The sequence below is a fragment of the Pyricularia pennisetigena genome, assembly GCF_004337985.1.
Source record: "Pyricularia pennisetigena strain Br36 chromosome 4 map unlocalized Pyricularia_pennisetigena_Br36_Scf_6, whole genome shotgun sequence".
NCBI lineage: Eukaryota > Fungi > Ascomycota > Sordariomycetes > Magnaporthales > Pyriculariaceae > Pyricularia > Pyricularia pennisetigena.
The window spans coordinates 3,020,556-3,035,248 of record NW_021940918.1 but is presented as its reverse complement, the minus strand read 5'-3'; the positions used below and the strand labels follow the sequence as shown (position 1 = coordinate 3,035,248).

The 14,693-nt window shown below is 52.2% G+C and overlaps 4 protein-coding genes across 4 annotated transcripts; 3 read left to right on the top strand and 1 right to left on the bottom strand.

The window, feature by feature from the left end:
* Window positions 1–701: 701 nt before the first annotated feature.
* PpBr36_06495 (uncharacterized protein) lies at window positions 702–2,419 on the top strand (the record flags this gene model as incomplete). The annotated part of the gene is made up of 2 exons (XM_029893640.1): window positions 702–1,992; window positions 2,088–2,419. The coding sequence occupies 2 exons, from the start codon at window positions 702–704 to the stop codon at window positions 2,417–2,419; spliced, it is 1,623 nt and encodes a 540-aa protein (XP_029745549.1).
* A 1,344-nt stretch (window positions 2,420–3,763) lies between these two features.
* Window positions 3,764–6,277, top strand: PpBr36_06494 (uncharacterized protein; the record flags this gene model as incomplete). Its single annotated transcript, XM_029893639.1, has 4 exons — window positions 3,764–3,847; window positions 3,911–4,426; window positions 4,489–4,965; window positions 5,033–6,277. 4 exons carry the CDS (start codon window positions 3,764–3,766, stop codon window positions 6,275–6,277), a joined length of 2,322 nt encoding a protein of 773 aa, XP_029745550.1.
* A 3,638-nt stretch (window positions 6,278–9,915) lies between these two features.
* On the top strand, window positions 9,916–10,810 carry PpBr36_06493 (uncharacterized protein; the record flags this gene model as incomplete). Its single annotated transcript, XM_029893638.1, has 3 exons — window positions 9,916–10,228; window positions 10,327–10,510; window positions 10,576–10,810. 3 exons carry the CDS (start codon window positions 9,916–9,918, stop codon window positions 10,808–10,810), a joined length of 732 nt encoding a protein of 243 aa, XP_029745543.1.
* Window positions 10,811–11,043: 233 nt separating this feature from the next.
* On the bottom strand, window positions 11,044–12,360 carry PpBr36_06492 (uncharacterized protein; the record flags this gene model as incomplete). The annotated part of the gene is made up of 1 exon (XM_029893637.1): window positions 11,044–12,360. One exon carries the CDS (start codon window positions 12,358–12,360, stop codon window positions 11,044–11,046), a length of 1,317 nt encoding a protein of 438 aa, XP_029745544.1.
* Between the last annotated feature and the right edge of the window lie 2,333 nt (window positions 12,361–14,693).

Here is a 14,693-nt window from a genome sequence, read left to right as displayed (position 1 = left end):
AACTCCCTGCGTCTCCTTTGAGACGACCTTGTCTGAATGCACTTTGATCTTTGCCTGTTTAAAGCCCAGATGAGTTGGGCAGATTCGCCGTGTTTGGATACAAACCCCCGCGTGGCTCTGCTGAACAATCGCTGAGTGTAGCCACCTTTGACGTGCTCGAATCTATTTACTGCATTTCACACAAGCTACGGTATATGCAGCGCTACACGCAGCAACTCGATACCGAGCTAAGTTGCTGTTAGGGCTGCAACCTAGGCTGAGTTCAAGAGCGCTTGGGCGCCTTGTTGATCATAGGTTTTGAGTTTGGCCACCTAGTCTCCTAGACTCTAGTCCACGCCAATAAAGGCGACCAGGCGATGCTAGCGCAATCCAGATCATCAATAACCCGGCCCGAGATGGTCAACAGACTTCCTCCGTAGAAATAAGGCGGGTTGCAGTTGTCCAGCTACATGAGCTGCAGAAGTCTTGTTTGCCACTGCGTCGCATCTAGGCAGTGCAAATAGTCGGTCACGCGCCGATCTGATATTGGACGGGTTACCTTTACCTGCAGATGAATATGCCGCGCACTTTGGAATAAAGAAAGAAACGGAACCAACTGACCAGACAGTTATTCCGAGAAAAAAAAAAAAAAAATCCTCCCGCATTTCATCTGGCACGCAGTCTTGTCATTGTTTATGGCGGCCCAGTAAACCTGTCTTCACATGGCCATCACAACTTTTGTTACTTGGGCGGCGGGTTCCGCAAGCAGCTTCACGTGCATGCGGCTCTGCGCCCTCGTCGGAACGTCAATGGTGCTCTTCCTCGTCATCAACGAGATAATACGAGCAAAATCCCGCATCAAGGGCCTCCCCGGCCCGCGAGGCCTTCCGCTCATTGGCGTGCTCTGGGATATCAGGATCAACGCGGCAGAGCAGTATCGCAAATGGGCGAGGCGCTATGGGGACGTCTACCAGGTGCAGCTGGGCAACGTGACCGTCGTCGTGGTCAACTCGGCCGAGTCGGCACGCACATTGTTTGGCCACAACCCGCAGGCGCTCTCCTCGAGACCAGAGTTCTACACCTTCCACAAGGTCCTTTCCGACACGGCCGGGACGACCATCGGGACGTCGCCCTACTCGGAATCGCTCAAGCGCCGGCGCAAGGCCGCGGCGTCGGCGCTGAACAGACCATCGGTAGCCAGCTACGCTGGCATTTTGGATCTGGAAACGCGCGATTTTGTCCTTGAAATGATTGCCTACGGCAAGCATGGCACCAAAGCCATCGACCCGATGCCGATGATCCAGAGGCTGTCGCTGTCGCTCTCCCTGACGTTGAACTGGGGCAGCAGGATTGCATCGCAGCACGACGGACTCTTTTCTGAAATCACCCACGTCGAAGAGGAGATTTCCAAGTTCCGCTCGACCACTGGGAACCTGCAAGACTATATGCCGCTTCTGCGCTTGAACCCATTCAGCGGCCACTCGGCACGCGCGCGTGAAATGCGCAACAGGCGGGATGTGTACCTCAAGCATCTGGATGATGAACTACACATGAGGATGGCAGCGGGGACGCAGCGGCCCTGCATTCAAGCCAACGTCATCCTGGACGACAGCGACGTCAAGGCGGACAGGTCTCAGCGTTTGTCGACGGCCGAGATGACCAGCATCAGCCTGACCATGCTGAGCGGGGGCCTGGACACCATCACGACCAATGTCGCGTGGTTCATTGCGCTTCTGGCGCAGCGGCCAGATATACAGGAAAAGGCCCACCTCGAGATCCGCAAACACCTGCTCGACCAAGTGCAGCCTGACAGGTCTGATCCGCTGGGACTGTGCGATGCCGAGGACGACCAGGGCTGTCGGTACATCGGGGCGCTGGTGCGGGAGAGCCTGCGGTACTACACGGTGCTGCGCCTCGCGCTGCCACGTGTCTCTGTGCGCGAAGTCGTCCACGAGGGCGTGGTCATTCCGCGTGGGACGGTGTTTTTCCTCAATGCATGGGCGTGCAACATGGGTACGTCTAAATCTAGGACATGACGTCTTGTTTCCCTGAAATCCAGAGGTATGACAGAGATGACTGTATTGACCTTTTGTTTTGGGTATGAGCAGATGCCAAGGTCTGGTCAGACCCGGAGGAGTTTCGCCCAGAGCGCTGGCTCGAGCAGCCAGACGCGCCGCTGTTTACTTATGGCGTGGGCTATCGAATGTGTGCCGGATCGCTGCTGGCCAACAGGGAGCTTTATCTGCTGTATATGCGTCTCATTGCTCACTTTAGGATCGAGCCGGCGCCGGCAAGAGACGGTTGTGATGGCATCGACGTGGTGGACTGTCACCCGGTGTCAGGCAACAGTGATCCGACGAGCCTGGTAGCGATCCCGCGGCCATACAAGGTATTGTTTGTGCCGCGAGATCTCGACTTCATTGGAAAGAGTGCTGCCTAGGCATACGAGAGCTGTGGTCGGATGAGCTATGCCGTGTGTGACATGAGCCAAGAGAGGCTACTGAGAGAGGCACACACGAAAGTAAGAGACAAGAAAAATAGCGTCGGGTTAAAGATGTCTATGACAGGTCAAAGGCCAGTGGCTAGACTAGCAGCCAATCGCCTATTAAAATGCCAAGCCGGAAGTTGACGTAAGGTTGGGAAGTAAAATCAAACTTGCAGATTGTGGCACAAGCGACATGATCCCCTACAACCCGAGAGATGGTTGGCGCGTGTCAAGGTGGGAGACGTGATTTGCTCAACAGCGACTGTTGACCCCACCAAATAGGATTGATTGACCAGCCGGATGAGACCCACTTTGATTTCAGTCAGGGGAAGAATCACAAGGTTGAAGGAAGCAAAAGGGCAAGTCGCATTTGGGATCAGATTTCAAGATCAGCAATCTGAATGTGGGTTCCTGAACCAGAGAAAGAAAAAAAAAAAAAGTCTATCATCTGCTACACTCCACTGTCAACAATCTCGTGGTTCAGTTTGCAGGACCATATACTGCCTGCAGAGCCCATCTGGCCAACGAGCATCAGTTATTCTTCCACATGCGTTGCTCAGCGGTCGCAAATGTCTCGACAGCGATGCAAATAGACGTCACGACTTTCCAGTATCCTACTGAGCGGGAATCCCAGTGGAACTCGAATGGAGTCTGGGTTGCTTTTGAGGGCTTTTTTTTGTCTTTTTGCTTTTACGAAAATTTGCTGCTGCCAGATCCCAGAAGCAAGCTGCTTGTTCGTACCCAATTGCGACGCTCACTAATTACCTCTCAATCTCATTATGAAGCCGGCACCCGCGATAGGTGGATGGGTCGGCATCATTTACCGTGCAGTATGTGGGGTACCCGCCCCCAAACGCGTCAGTTCCCATCTTCACCCAAGAATTTGCGGTCAACCATTCACATGGCCTATTTTCGTCACGTTGGTGGACTTGCACCAAGACTCCATTGCCATCATCTTGGGCTTGGAAAATATGCCACATCAGCACCTCGTTTTGGAGGAATTGCCTCGCGTGCCCATGTACCTAGCCGATACTCCTTTCTTTGGCGTCTCACATCATCCCTGCCCAGGCCTTGTTCCCTTTTTTTTCTGACCAGTCTAGCACTTGATGGGTCCACTCCTTGCCCGCCATGTATCCGCCACGGCCCTACAAGGCGGATGTGGATAAAAGAGGGAAGCTGCCCTCTTTAGCGTGCAATGCCGACGTCGGTTGGGAGACTCGTTTCATCGGGATGATGATTTTCGCCGGATTCTTACAGTCGATTTTTGTTACCCACATCCCACTGCTTTATTTAGCGACCATGAGGCTTCTCAGGCTAGCGCTCGGGTCCGCTGCCTTGGTCTCTGCTCAGTCGGGGGACCTGTCTTCCTACGTCCGGACCGATGTGAGTCTGCTGAATTCTTTGAGAGTTGCTCACATGATCCAGGCCTAACTGGAATTTTTACAGACGGGCTCTATCAATGGAGGCAATACGTTCCCCGGCGTGTCCTACCCGTTGGGCATGGTCAAGCTGGGCCCAGATCTCTACAACGGCGCAGACAGCTACTCGGGCTACCAGCCCAACGGCCACTTTATCGGATTCTCCATGCTGCATGAATCCGGCACGGGTGGCGCTCCCAAGTACGGCGTCGTTTCACAGATGCCCATAGTGGGCGATATTTCGAACCCGCTAAAGGACATGATCGCTACCCGCGCGAGCCCCGATGTGACTCGTGTCGGCTACTACCGAAGCTCTCTCGGCTCCGGCGTCACGGTGGAGCTCGCTGCGACCCGCAAGGCCGGCATGTACAGCCACACCTTTCCATCCTCGGCTCAGCCTCGAAACGTCGTGGTGGACGTTTCGCATGTTCTGCCGTCGTTCCGTGGCCAGGGGCTGGGACAAAACTACCTGGGTGGTCGCATAGAGGTCAAAAATGCCGAGTCTGGGCGACCGAGCTATCAAGGCTACGGAATTTATGACAATGTGGGTTGCAATTTTGCTGAGAGATCCAGATGGGCCACAGATGATTTACTGACTGTTTCCAGGGATGGAACCGAGCTGGACCTTGGAAAATCTACTTTTGTGGTCGGTTCGATAATGATGCGACCTTCAAAACCTTTGTCAGTGACGGGCTCACCAGCGACAACCTTGCATTCTTTGGCCAAGAGACGATTTACGAGTCCACCACTGCCAGAATGGGTGCTGTTTTCACATTCAGTGATGCCCAGGTCGTATCTCGGGTGGGAGTCTCGTTCATGTCCGAGGGCCAGGCGTGCGATAACGTCGACAGTGAGATTGCAGAGGGAGCTTCCATCGCTAGCCTCGAGGAGAACACAAGGGCCGCTTGGAATGCAGAGGTCTTGTCAAAGGTCACCACCACCGACACCAACGAGACCATGAAAACTCAGTTGTACACGGCGCTCTACTTTATGAACTTGCTGCCCACCAACAAGACTGGAGAAAATCCATTGTGGGAGTCGAGTGAGCCTTATTATGATGACGTTTTTACATTTTGGGATACGGTATGTACTGCCCCTTAAGTGTCTCCAGATTTGGAACCGACGTTAAAATGATTCCCTTGGATTCCAGCACCGATGCACCACGGCGCTCCTCCATGTCCTCCAACCAACAGCCTACGAAGAGTTTATCCGGTCCATGATCGACATTTGGCGAAACGAGGGCTACGTCAGCGACGCACGATCATCCAACTGGAACGGAGCTGTCCAGGGCGGGAGCAACTGCGACAACGTCCTGGCCGATGCATACGTCAAGGGCGTACGGGGCGCCATCAATTGGGAGGACGGATATTCTGCCATGGTCAAAAATGCCGAAGTAACTCCTTCAAAAACCGACGGCGACGGCCGCGACCCGTCCGGTCAAGTCAAAGAGGGCCGAGGAGCACTGCCTGACTGGAAGGACCACGGGTTCATCACCCCCAAATTCACTCGGTCCGTCAGCCGCGCCGTGGAGTATGCTACCAACGACTTTGCTCTACACCAGGTCGCCAAGGGTCTGGCCCGGAGTGGCGACGCAGACAAGTACATGCAGCGATCCCGCAACTGGCGCAACCACTGGAACCCCGACATGAAAGCCCTCGGCCACTCGGGCTTTCTTGGACCGCGGGACCTCAACGGCTTCATATCCCAAGACCCCATGAGCTGCGGCGGCTGCTACTGGGGCGACTACTACTACCAGGCTCTCCCGTGGGAGTACTCTTTCAATGCCCATCACGACATCGCCCACATGGTGACGCTCATGGGCGGGCCGGAAATGTTTGTCGACCGTCTCGAGAAGCTGTTCACCCCTGGCCTCTACGGCGGCAATGCGCAGTTTGGCAACACCATGTTCAACCCAGGGAACGAGCCGAGCTTCAACTCCCCCTACCTGTACAACTTTGTCAATCGCCAGGACCTCTCCGTGCAGCGAAGTCGGTTCGTGGCCAAGTCCTACTACAGCCCGACGCCCGCGGGACTGCCGGGCAACAGCGACGCAGGGTCGATGGAGTCGTGGCTGCTGTGGAACATGATCGGCTTGTACCCGATAACGGGGCAGACGACCTTCTTGATCGGTTCGCCCTGGTTCAAGGACCTGACCATCGACGTCGGCGGCAACAACCTCACCATCACGACGTCCGGCGGCTCCGAGTCGGCCTTTTACGTGCAGTCTCTCAAGGTCAACGGGCAAGACTGGGACAAGTCGTGGGTGACGTGGTCCGACGTCTTTGAGAACGGCGGCACGATGGAGTTTGTACTGGGGAGCACGCCTCGCAACTGGACGACGGGGCCGCTTCCGCCCAGCCCAGCGAGCACTGGGCTGCTTGTGCCGTTTGAGTGAGATTTATCAATACAGTAAAATATTTTTTCTTGTCCATCTCTTCTTTTCTTTTGACATGAAAAATTCTGTGACTGTAATCCTCACGCACAAAAGCAGGCCGCAGTCATATTGCCGCCAAGAGTCTGGCTTCACTAGAATGGATCCAGTCTTGGATTTTGCAGCACCCCTCTCCCTTCTCAAAAGAGGCAAAAACTTTTTTTTTTCTCTCTGAAATGATGTCTCTCGAATCCTTAACAAGGAGACAAAAAGATCACAAAAAAATCAAGCGGAAGAATTGAGTGTTGCATCAGCCGTGAATCGAACACGGGGCCCATCGAATTGATTCATTGAATGGCAACGATGGATTTTACCACTAAACCACTGATGCTTTCTCGCTTGCTTGATGACTCATCCCCACTCAGTTTGGCATATAATCATGCAACACCCCCCAACGGCCGCCTGACCAGCTTCCTCGTGTCGACAACAACGCTTCTCCAGGCCCCGCCAATGATTTCCGTAGCTATTCCCGGGCCTCCAATCACGCGTTTTCTCCTCTTTCGGGTTCAATATCGGTCCGTCGTGCCCAGTCGCGCATGCCTGCGGTCCTCGCTGTGGGGTATTCAGATGGGCCTTTTCCGTCTTGTTAAAAGTCTCGGTGCTGGAAAAGGGGGNNCAAACGCGCCCGTCTGCCTCGGCGTCACATGCGCAGACTGTATCGCTGAGGCGGACGGGCGAGGTGCATGGCTGCCTGGTTGTGTTTGTGTTTTGTGAGGGATGGTTTGTGTGGTGTCGCACCAGGCCGAGGTTGTAGCAAAGTTGCTTGCCTGCTCGAAGCTATTCGAATGTGTTTGAAGTGGTTGCTGACTCTGGCAAGAATATTTTGCATCAGGTAAATAATACTAGGCCGGAGCACGATTGGGTGGGTTTGCACGCTGTGGCGGCCAAGTACGGGGTACAAAGTATCTACAGCTCCGATCTTGGTGACTCGATCTTTTATCAGCACGGCACGTTTTGTTGAAAAACACGGCTCCGATGATGGGGCTGGCAGGCTCCTAGGGACGCGGTTATGCGCGTTTCGACCCATTATCAAAAGCGCACCCAGCAGCATCGCTCAATAAAATTGGGCGAACAAGGCTGTCCCTGTCCTGATTTTTGAGGGATCAACATAGGGAACCCCGGGCTGAATGCGTCTGGTAGGTTGGTACTGGTGTATGTAGACTAGTAACAGCAAGGAGAAACCCTTTCCACAACGGCATAAATCAATTTCTCCCAGGGTCAAGTATTCACATGGAAACTCGGAAATAACAGCCAAAATGTTTCGTTTCACAAACATGAGAAGTGTGTTTATCTCTGCACTCGACGACATTGAAACACCTCTCGTTATTAATGTTTATCCAATCACATATCCCAACGTACCAAGAACCAGAATGTTCCTGCGCGGAATGTGAGTCGTGAAGTTGAGGCTACTTTCGCAGGTTAAGATTCCAGGAAGATGTTTAACGCATCCAAAAAAAAGATCAACCACACACAAGAACACGATACCACGGCCTCGGTCTCTCTGCCCGTCGTCTGACCCCTTGTTGAAGATTTGACTAGTCTCGTCCGTCCTTCAGAGATCGAGAACACTTTCCGCCTCAGGAAGTCTACGTCACGACCCGGTGTTTCGGGCTACCTGCTAGTGCAAGCTTTCCACATGAAGAAGGTTTTGAGGGGTCTCCCTGAAGGTAATGGGGGACGGATCGCTCTCGGGGCTTTCTAATAGCGAATACTGCGTACATGCAAGAAAACGCCAGACCGCATGTGCTAAACGCTCCGCAACCACCCCCAATGCTTCAATGCACGCCCTTTCCATGTGTGGTACAGCTGGTTGGGCTGCAAGATACAGAGGAAGAGAGAGAGAGAGAGAGAGAGAGAGAGAGAGAGAGAGAGAGAGAGAGAGAGAGAGAGAGAGAGAGAGAGAATAATTCAAATGACGTGTATGAAAAAGAACAAAAAACGCAGGTACGCATGCACTGATACCCCGCTGCTAGTGGCCTCCTGCTCGAGCGCCGGGTCGGATCTGATGATCTTGGGACGAGGTAGATGCCGGGAGGCTAGTCAGCCCTCCTGGGCGCGTCTCAATAATCTATCACCTTATTTTTCCCTTGTCCCGGCAGCCAGTTCTGCTGCGCACAGTCCAGAATGAGGCCATGATTTGTCAATATAGGGATGCGGGTAGCAGCTGAGGGAACAAGATCGGTGGAGTTGAGCTATTTTCTTTTCAATATCTATACAAGCTGCCACGGGGTAGGGTGCAATGTGTGTCACTGAAAGAAAAAGGTTTGTCGTGTTTCCGGAAAAAAAAAGAGAAAGAAACGGAAACACTTTCCCTGCATTTTATGAGTAGACAACACCACCAATCATTTTACTTTGTAGTTACATTCCCCTTGGCCTCCTACGAGTAGGAGAAAGAATGCCGAAATGATCTCATTTATATTGAGGGGAGATCGGAAGCCTTCTGGCTGGGGTACTAGCTGTGTCGAGTTGGGATGAAACCATGCAGCCGACCTGGCTCAAGTCAAAAACGGAATTCTACTGGGCCTCGAGCTGACCACCTAGTCGGTCAAGCGACACACACATGTATGAACATATACTTCGTTCGACCTTCTGTCCAATTTATTCAAGACACAAATCAAGTATTCTTTTTCTGCCTGACATGCTATCTTTGGACACGAGCTAGAGGAAGGGTATCTCCGGCTTCTGGGCCTCGTCCCATTCGAGCTGATCCCAGATTACTGCATCTGGTCCGTTTTGTTACGTCCGGTTAATCATGACATGGGACCAAACGTGCGTGGACGGACACAAGTCCAACGGGTGCCGATCAATGTTACGACTTCGGTCGATGGGTGTTATCTGCACTTTTGTTTGCATCGAGTATACTTTTAGGGGTCCTGGATCAGGTCATTTCGGTCTTGTCGGGAAAAACTCAGAAAAGGTTCATGGTGGTTTTTTCTTCACGGCGTTGTTGCCTTCGGTAGTTGAATGATAAGATTTTGTCAATCGTCACAACATGGTGTCCAAGGTCAGATGCGAAGTGACCATTGGCCTGGTCTTTGGTCCAAAGGTTAAAAAAAAAGAAGAAGACAAGAAAACAAGTGAGAACAGGGGAACACGAAAAAGACCAGCCAGAACCGACGAGTAATTCCAAAACACCGCCGTCGCTACGGGCCGACCCTGAGTAGCCGAGATTTCCTACCCTGTTAATCCGGATTTAATGTATGATTCTTTTTTCTCTTGTTTCCATTCCATCGGTCCTCGGGACGAAGAAGACTGAAGAGGTGGGAGGGAGAAAAAGAAAACCAACAAATAAAAGATAAGACTTGAGCGCTGGAAGGATCTTGTTAAAACAGTCTTTTCCATTTCCCACCTTGCACCCCTCTGCACTCGCCAGTATAAGCCCAGAAACAACAGCACCTGGGACTTGAGATATTATTTCACAAACAGAGGGGAAGAGCACGTTCGTTACCTAGGCCAGCCTATATTCCAAGCAGGAAAGAACGGTAGCACCTCTGGACGCGGTGCCTGTGGAAAGGCCGCTTACGGCACACAGGAACAGCCAGAAACCCAGTACCTTACACCCGCCGTAAGAAAGACGGATAATAAAGAAAACATATTATACAATGGTGCTCCACGCACGCCTGGCTCGCTCAGCGGCGCTATTCCTTATCGCCTGCGGCCTGGGCGCCACAGAAACAGTCGACAGCGCAACCGGCAGCGCGGCCAGCGGTGTGGCCGACATCCCAAACGTGACCGGCAAACTCGGCGACGCCGCGTCCATCACCAACAACCCACCGGGGAGGTACCGGGCCGGGTGGACGGCGACGGCGACGAACCCATTCTCGGGCTCGGTCGAGGCCATCAGCAGCCCGAATGGCAAGGGCGTCATCTTCCTCGTCAACCTGGAAAACTTGCCTTCACAGGGCGGCCCGTTTAGTGAGTTGCCCCCGTTTTCTTTTTCGAAGAAAAAAAAAGGGAAAAAAAAATCCCTCTGATGAAAACCATCCTTGGTATACTAACCGCAAACATTGCAGGCTATCACATACACGATCAGCCGGTGCCCGACGATGGCGACTGCAATAAAACCCTGGCGCACCTGGACCCCTACCAGAGGGGGCAAAAGCCCGACTGTGACGCGAGTGAGCCCCAGACCTGCGAGGTTGGGGATTTATCCGGCAAGCACGGAAAGATTGAAGGGACCAATGTCCAGGACCGCATGTAAGTGCAAAATAGCCCAATAAAAGTCCCTAATTTGCTGTCTCGATTCTGAACGACGCCTCTAGGTTCCACGACATGTACACGTCCCTGGCAGAGGGCATCGGCGCCTTTGTGGGAAACCGCAGCGTAGTGATTCATTTTGCAAACTCGTCGCGGTTCGCGTGTGCAAATTTCATGGCCGTATATCCAGACAGGCAGAAATTGTCAGAGAGGAATCTACCCAAGGCTAAGGATATGCCTCATGCCAGGCGCATGTTGAGCTTCATAAAGGCTTTGCGTGGTGTTAATGGCCAGCTTTAGGCAAAAGAATACATCTAGGCCGTTTGAAAAGGCTTTGTGTAACTGCAACAAAGGAGGGGGCATCAGCGTTGGTTTAGTCATAGTCAACATGTAAAGCATTTAGTCAAGTCTCGGTTGCGAAGTTGAACTTTATTAATCTCAACTCGCCATTTTCTGTATCGCACCTAAACTTTTTAAAATCCTTTTTGAAATTCTAGTGCTAGTCACTGTATCGTGAAGCAGGCTGAATTTCCTCAAGCAACGTTTTCGGTTGCCTTCAGGCTAGCCACTACAGTGAGTGCCATCAGCGGGCTTACAGCATAGGCAAATGCAAGAAACTTGGCGACCGCCAGCTTCTGGTTTTCGCTGCTGTCATTGACCTCGGCCAGCGCCATCAGCTTCAAAGCTGGTGGTCCAGCGGGCATGAGCATCATGCAGAATACCAAAATCGGATCTTCGCTGAGTACTCCGGTGTGTTTCGCCAACATCCAGATGGTAGAGACAGCGACCGCCGGCCAAATGAAGAAGCGGATCAACAGCACGATCGTGGCGGCGCGCCACGGCACGGCACCAGACTTGCCATCGTCCGAATCAGAATCATCATCCCCGCGCTTGACCTTGCGCATGGCTTCTGCCAGCTTCACACCCACGACGATGACCTGCAGAGACGCAAACAGGTCACCGATGTTCTGTAGTGATGTGGTTATCCATGCGCTGAAGAAACCGCCCTCGAAGGGATCCGCGAAGAAGGCCTTCTTCAATGGTGGAGTTAAACCGAGGATGAATCCCGCTGCAGCCCCAAAGACGGGTGCGTTGGCGAACGGTGCGATGTGATGCAGGACCACCTGTACCGGGTGAGGAAGAGACTGGTGGATCGAGCTCAGATGAGAATAGACTTTTCGCGAGGCCCGGCGACCTCTTCTCAGGACAGGAGAAGGAAGGAGTGAGGTGTGTTCGTCGGCGCCGCCGTCCTCTTCGTCGCCGCTCTCGGAATCGCTCTCGACGGATTTGCCCTCACCAGATGGCGCATCCTCCGCATCCGCACTAAGAAGTTTCGGGCCTAGCGCGAAGGTGATGGAATTGCTAACCATGGTGTTGATGAGAAAATACGTCTTGGCCCGCTGGACGGCATCGTCCATACTGTCGCTCCCCCCAGGGATCAAGATGCTGCTCAGAATTCCCGTCTTCTCCAGCGCCTGGATGAGCAGCAAAGGCATCGAGGTGGTGTTGTTGAATGCAATCGCTGGAGTTGTCCAGGCCGGCATCTCCCAGGATCTGGGCAGCGTCTTCTCCAGCAGTTTTCCCACGCAGATGGACAAGATGTTGCAGACCACGGCCCACAGCAGGATGGGCAAATACCGCCCTACGACCTCAATGCTCAGCTGGTCTCCGAGCTTGGTCATGAGCAGCGCGGGAAGGAATATCTTGACGCATGCTTTCGAGACCTGACGCGCTGCGTCCGAGTTGAGCAGATTGAACTGAGAGGCGATGACTCCATAGAATATGGTGAGGAGTACGGAGAGGGAGGCCTGGATAGCGCCTATGAAGGAAGGCCCTATTCCAGACGACATTTTGATGATTTGGTGGAGACTCGGTCGCTCGTATGGCTCAACGTTGACAGAGAAAGGTTCGGTTTTTGAAATGGGATTTGTGGTGGTTAGTTATTATTTATCTAGCATGCCAAGCCGGATCCCCAATCGACACCCGCTTTTGAGGTCATCGTCAAGGGTTGAGGGTTTAGAATCCCAGCAAAGCACGGAGCTTGAGCGCAGAAACCTGGTCGTATGGCTTTTAGTCATTGACGTCATCACATTCTGCGGGCCGAGCTGAATTCAACAAACTGTCTGCTGGATTCCGCAAATTTGTTTGTCACACTGAAAGTTATTTTGCAATTCACTTCGCGAGCGGAAGGCATTTCGAATATGTATAGGCGTCAATTGCAAGAGGTCTTCACGTGATGCGTCGCGTTTGGGATGGAAGCGCGTCAAGGCAAGCAAAACAAGGTCACAAGGTCGACAAGGTGTTAGTCTTGATGTTCGGTCTGGGTGGAGTTGTGTTGGCATCTCGATCTACAAGTGGATCTCGTTTCTCGGCGACAGTTCCCTTTGACCCTAACCCTGTCAGCTCGACTGAATAATTACGAATGCCTCGGGATAGGGTTAAATATCGGTCCCTTTAGCCCCCTTACCATTAAATAGGGGATGGAACGGTGAAAACGGGTTATGGCCTTTTCCAAGTTGGTAAACTGGTTGACATATGAATACATCCGTGCGGTTTTATTACTTTGCAAAAGAGGGGATAAATCTGCTATTGTTTTGGGAAATCGTGAAAGATATCCAGGATGGATAGCGAGGTACCTAAGATGCTTTGATCCAGTGATTCCTAAACTCTGTCTAAGCTTCAATAATTAGCTTAAAAATCTCCGAAATAGAGCTGACGATCAATTTCTCAGGAGTTTTTCGCCAGTTGCCCAGACCTGAGAGGCAACAAGGGAATAATTACAGATGACGGTAAAGGACAAATGAGATCAAGAGGAGATCACATTACTTTAGAGGAAGATTAGCATTCGATCATTTGGTGGCGAGTGCTGCTCCCTTCTGTCAAGTGAATTCCTGGCATCTCCCAGCAGGATACCTTATTTCCAGGAGAATGGGAGGAACACGTTTTTGGTGAATTCCCAGAACATTCCCAGTCTTTGTTTCTTTACATCAGTAGCAGTGATTGCCCGGCATAAGCACTATACCTAGTGGCCCGGAGCTCATTTCCTTCGTATATAGACTCCAATGTTACGGATCACTTTGCCAGAGCACTACTGATTATGGGCCCGATCACAAGAGCGTACAATCTAATAACGTTATTGTCCAGAAACAGCGCCATCTTGGCAAAGTGGCGAAGGCTACAAAACTTCATCTTCCAGAATTTTCGGGGCACTTCTTCAAAAGGATCTGCTTTCATACCACCTGAGCATCAATACCACTGCAGCATGAACTTGGTCCCCGAGCACGCCACCCATCCGTCACTTCTCCACGGGAACCCATGCTTTTGCATGCTTGGTCATGCACATGGGTCGGAAATCTGTACTAATATTGGATTTCTGATGTAATTTCAATTTTTCAACTTATCTGGTTCGGCGAAAAGGGGGTCTTGAGGGTGTGGCAAGGGTAAAGATGGGGGTACTTGTGTGCTATAGAGTGGACTGTACTGTAGTTCGTGCAGCCTCGGAGACGTTCAAAGTGTTTCCGTTCCCAATGTTTCTTCTTTTCTGGTTCCTCTTTTCCGGTTGAGCGGGAGCTCTTGGGTTAGATTAGTGGGATGCTTCTGTTAGACTGTTCATTGTTGCATTAGCTTCACCGTAGAGTCCCATTTCGCTAATGCGAGAGCGGGTTCATGACCCGGAATATTGGGTTCATTTGTTGGTTTGCGCAGTGAGCAATGCCATTACTTGATAGAAGAGGCTGTTGGCTATCTTGAACAACGTATGTATTTGATTCGGAATGTACAAAGGCGTGCAGTTGAACAACGGAACGAACCGTACCATTAAGGCCTGGCAACCTGGGTTATTGGGTTGCCCGATGGTTCGGACCTGTCGGCGAGCCTGATTTGTCGGATACCCCAGTTTCTTGCTGCTGAATTTTTCTTGCTTCTCTTTCCTTGGTTATTCTCTGTACCTATGCCTGCGTTGGTCGGTTGTGAGGTGGTGCCTGCCTACCTGCCTGCCTGCTAGCTACTTGTCGCTGCCGCTTGAAACCCGCGCACACATGCTTCTTCCAGGAATGGCAAGTACCCATCCGCTCATTTAGCTGTTATGCGCTATACGAAGTACTTCCAAATGCCTAGCAAGCCTAGGTTTTCAATGGGTAGCAAGGGGTACTGGGCCTGTGCAGGTTACAATCCGTGCGCGGCA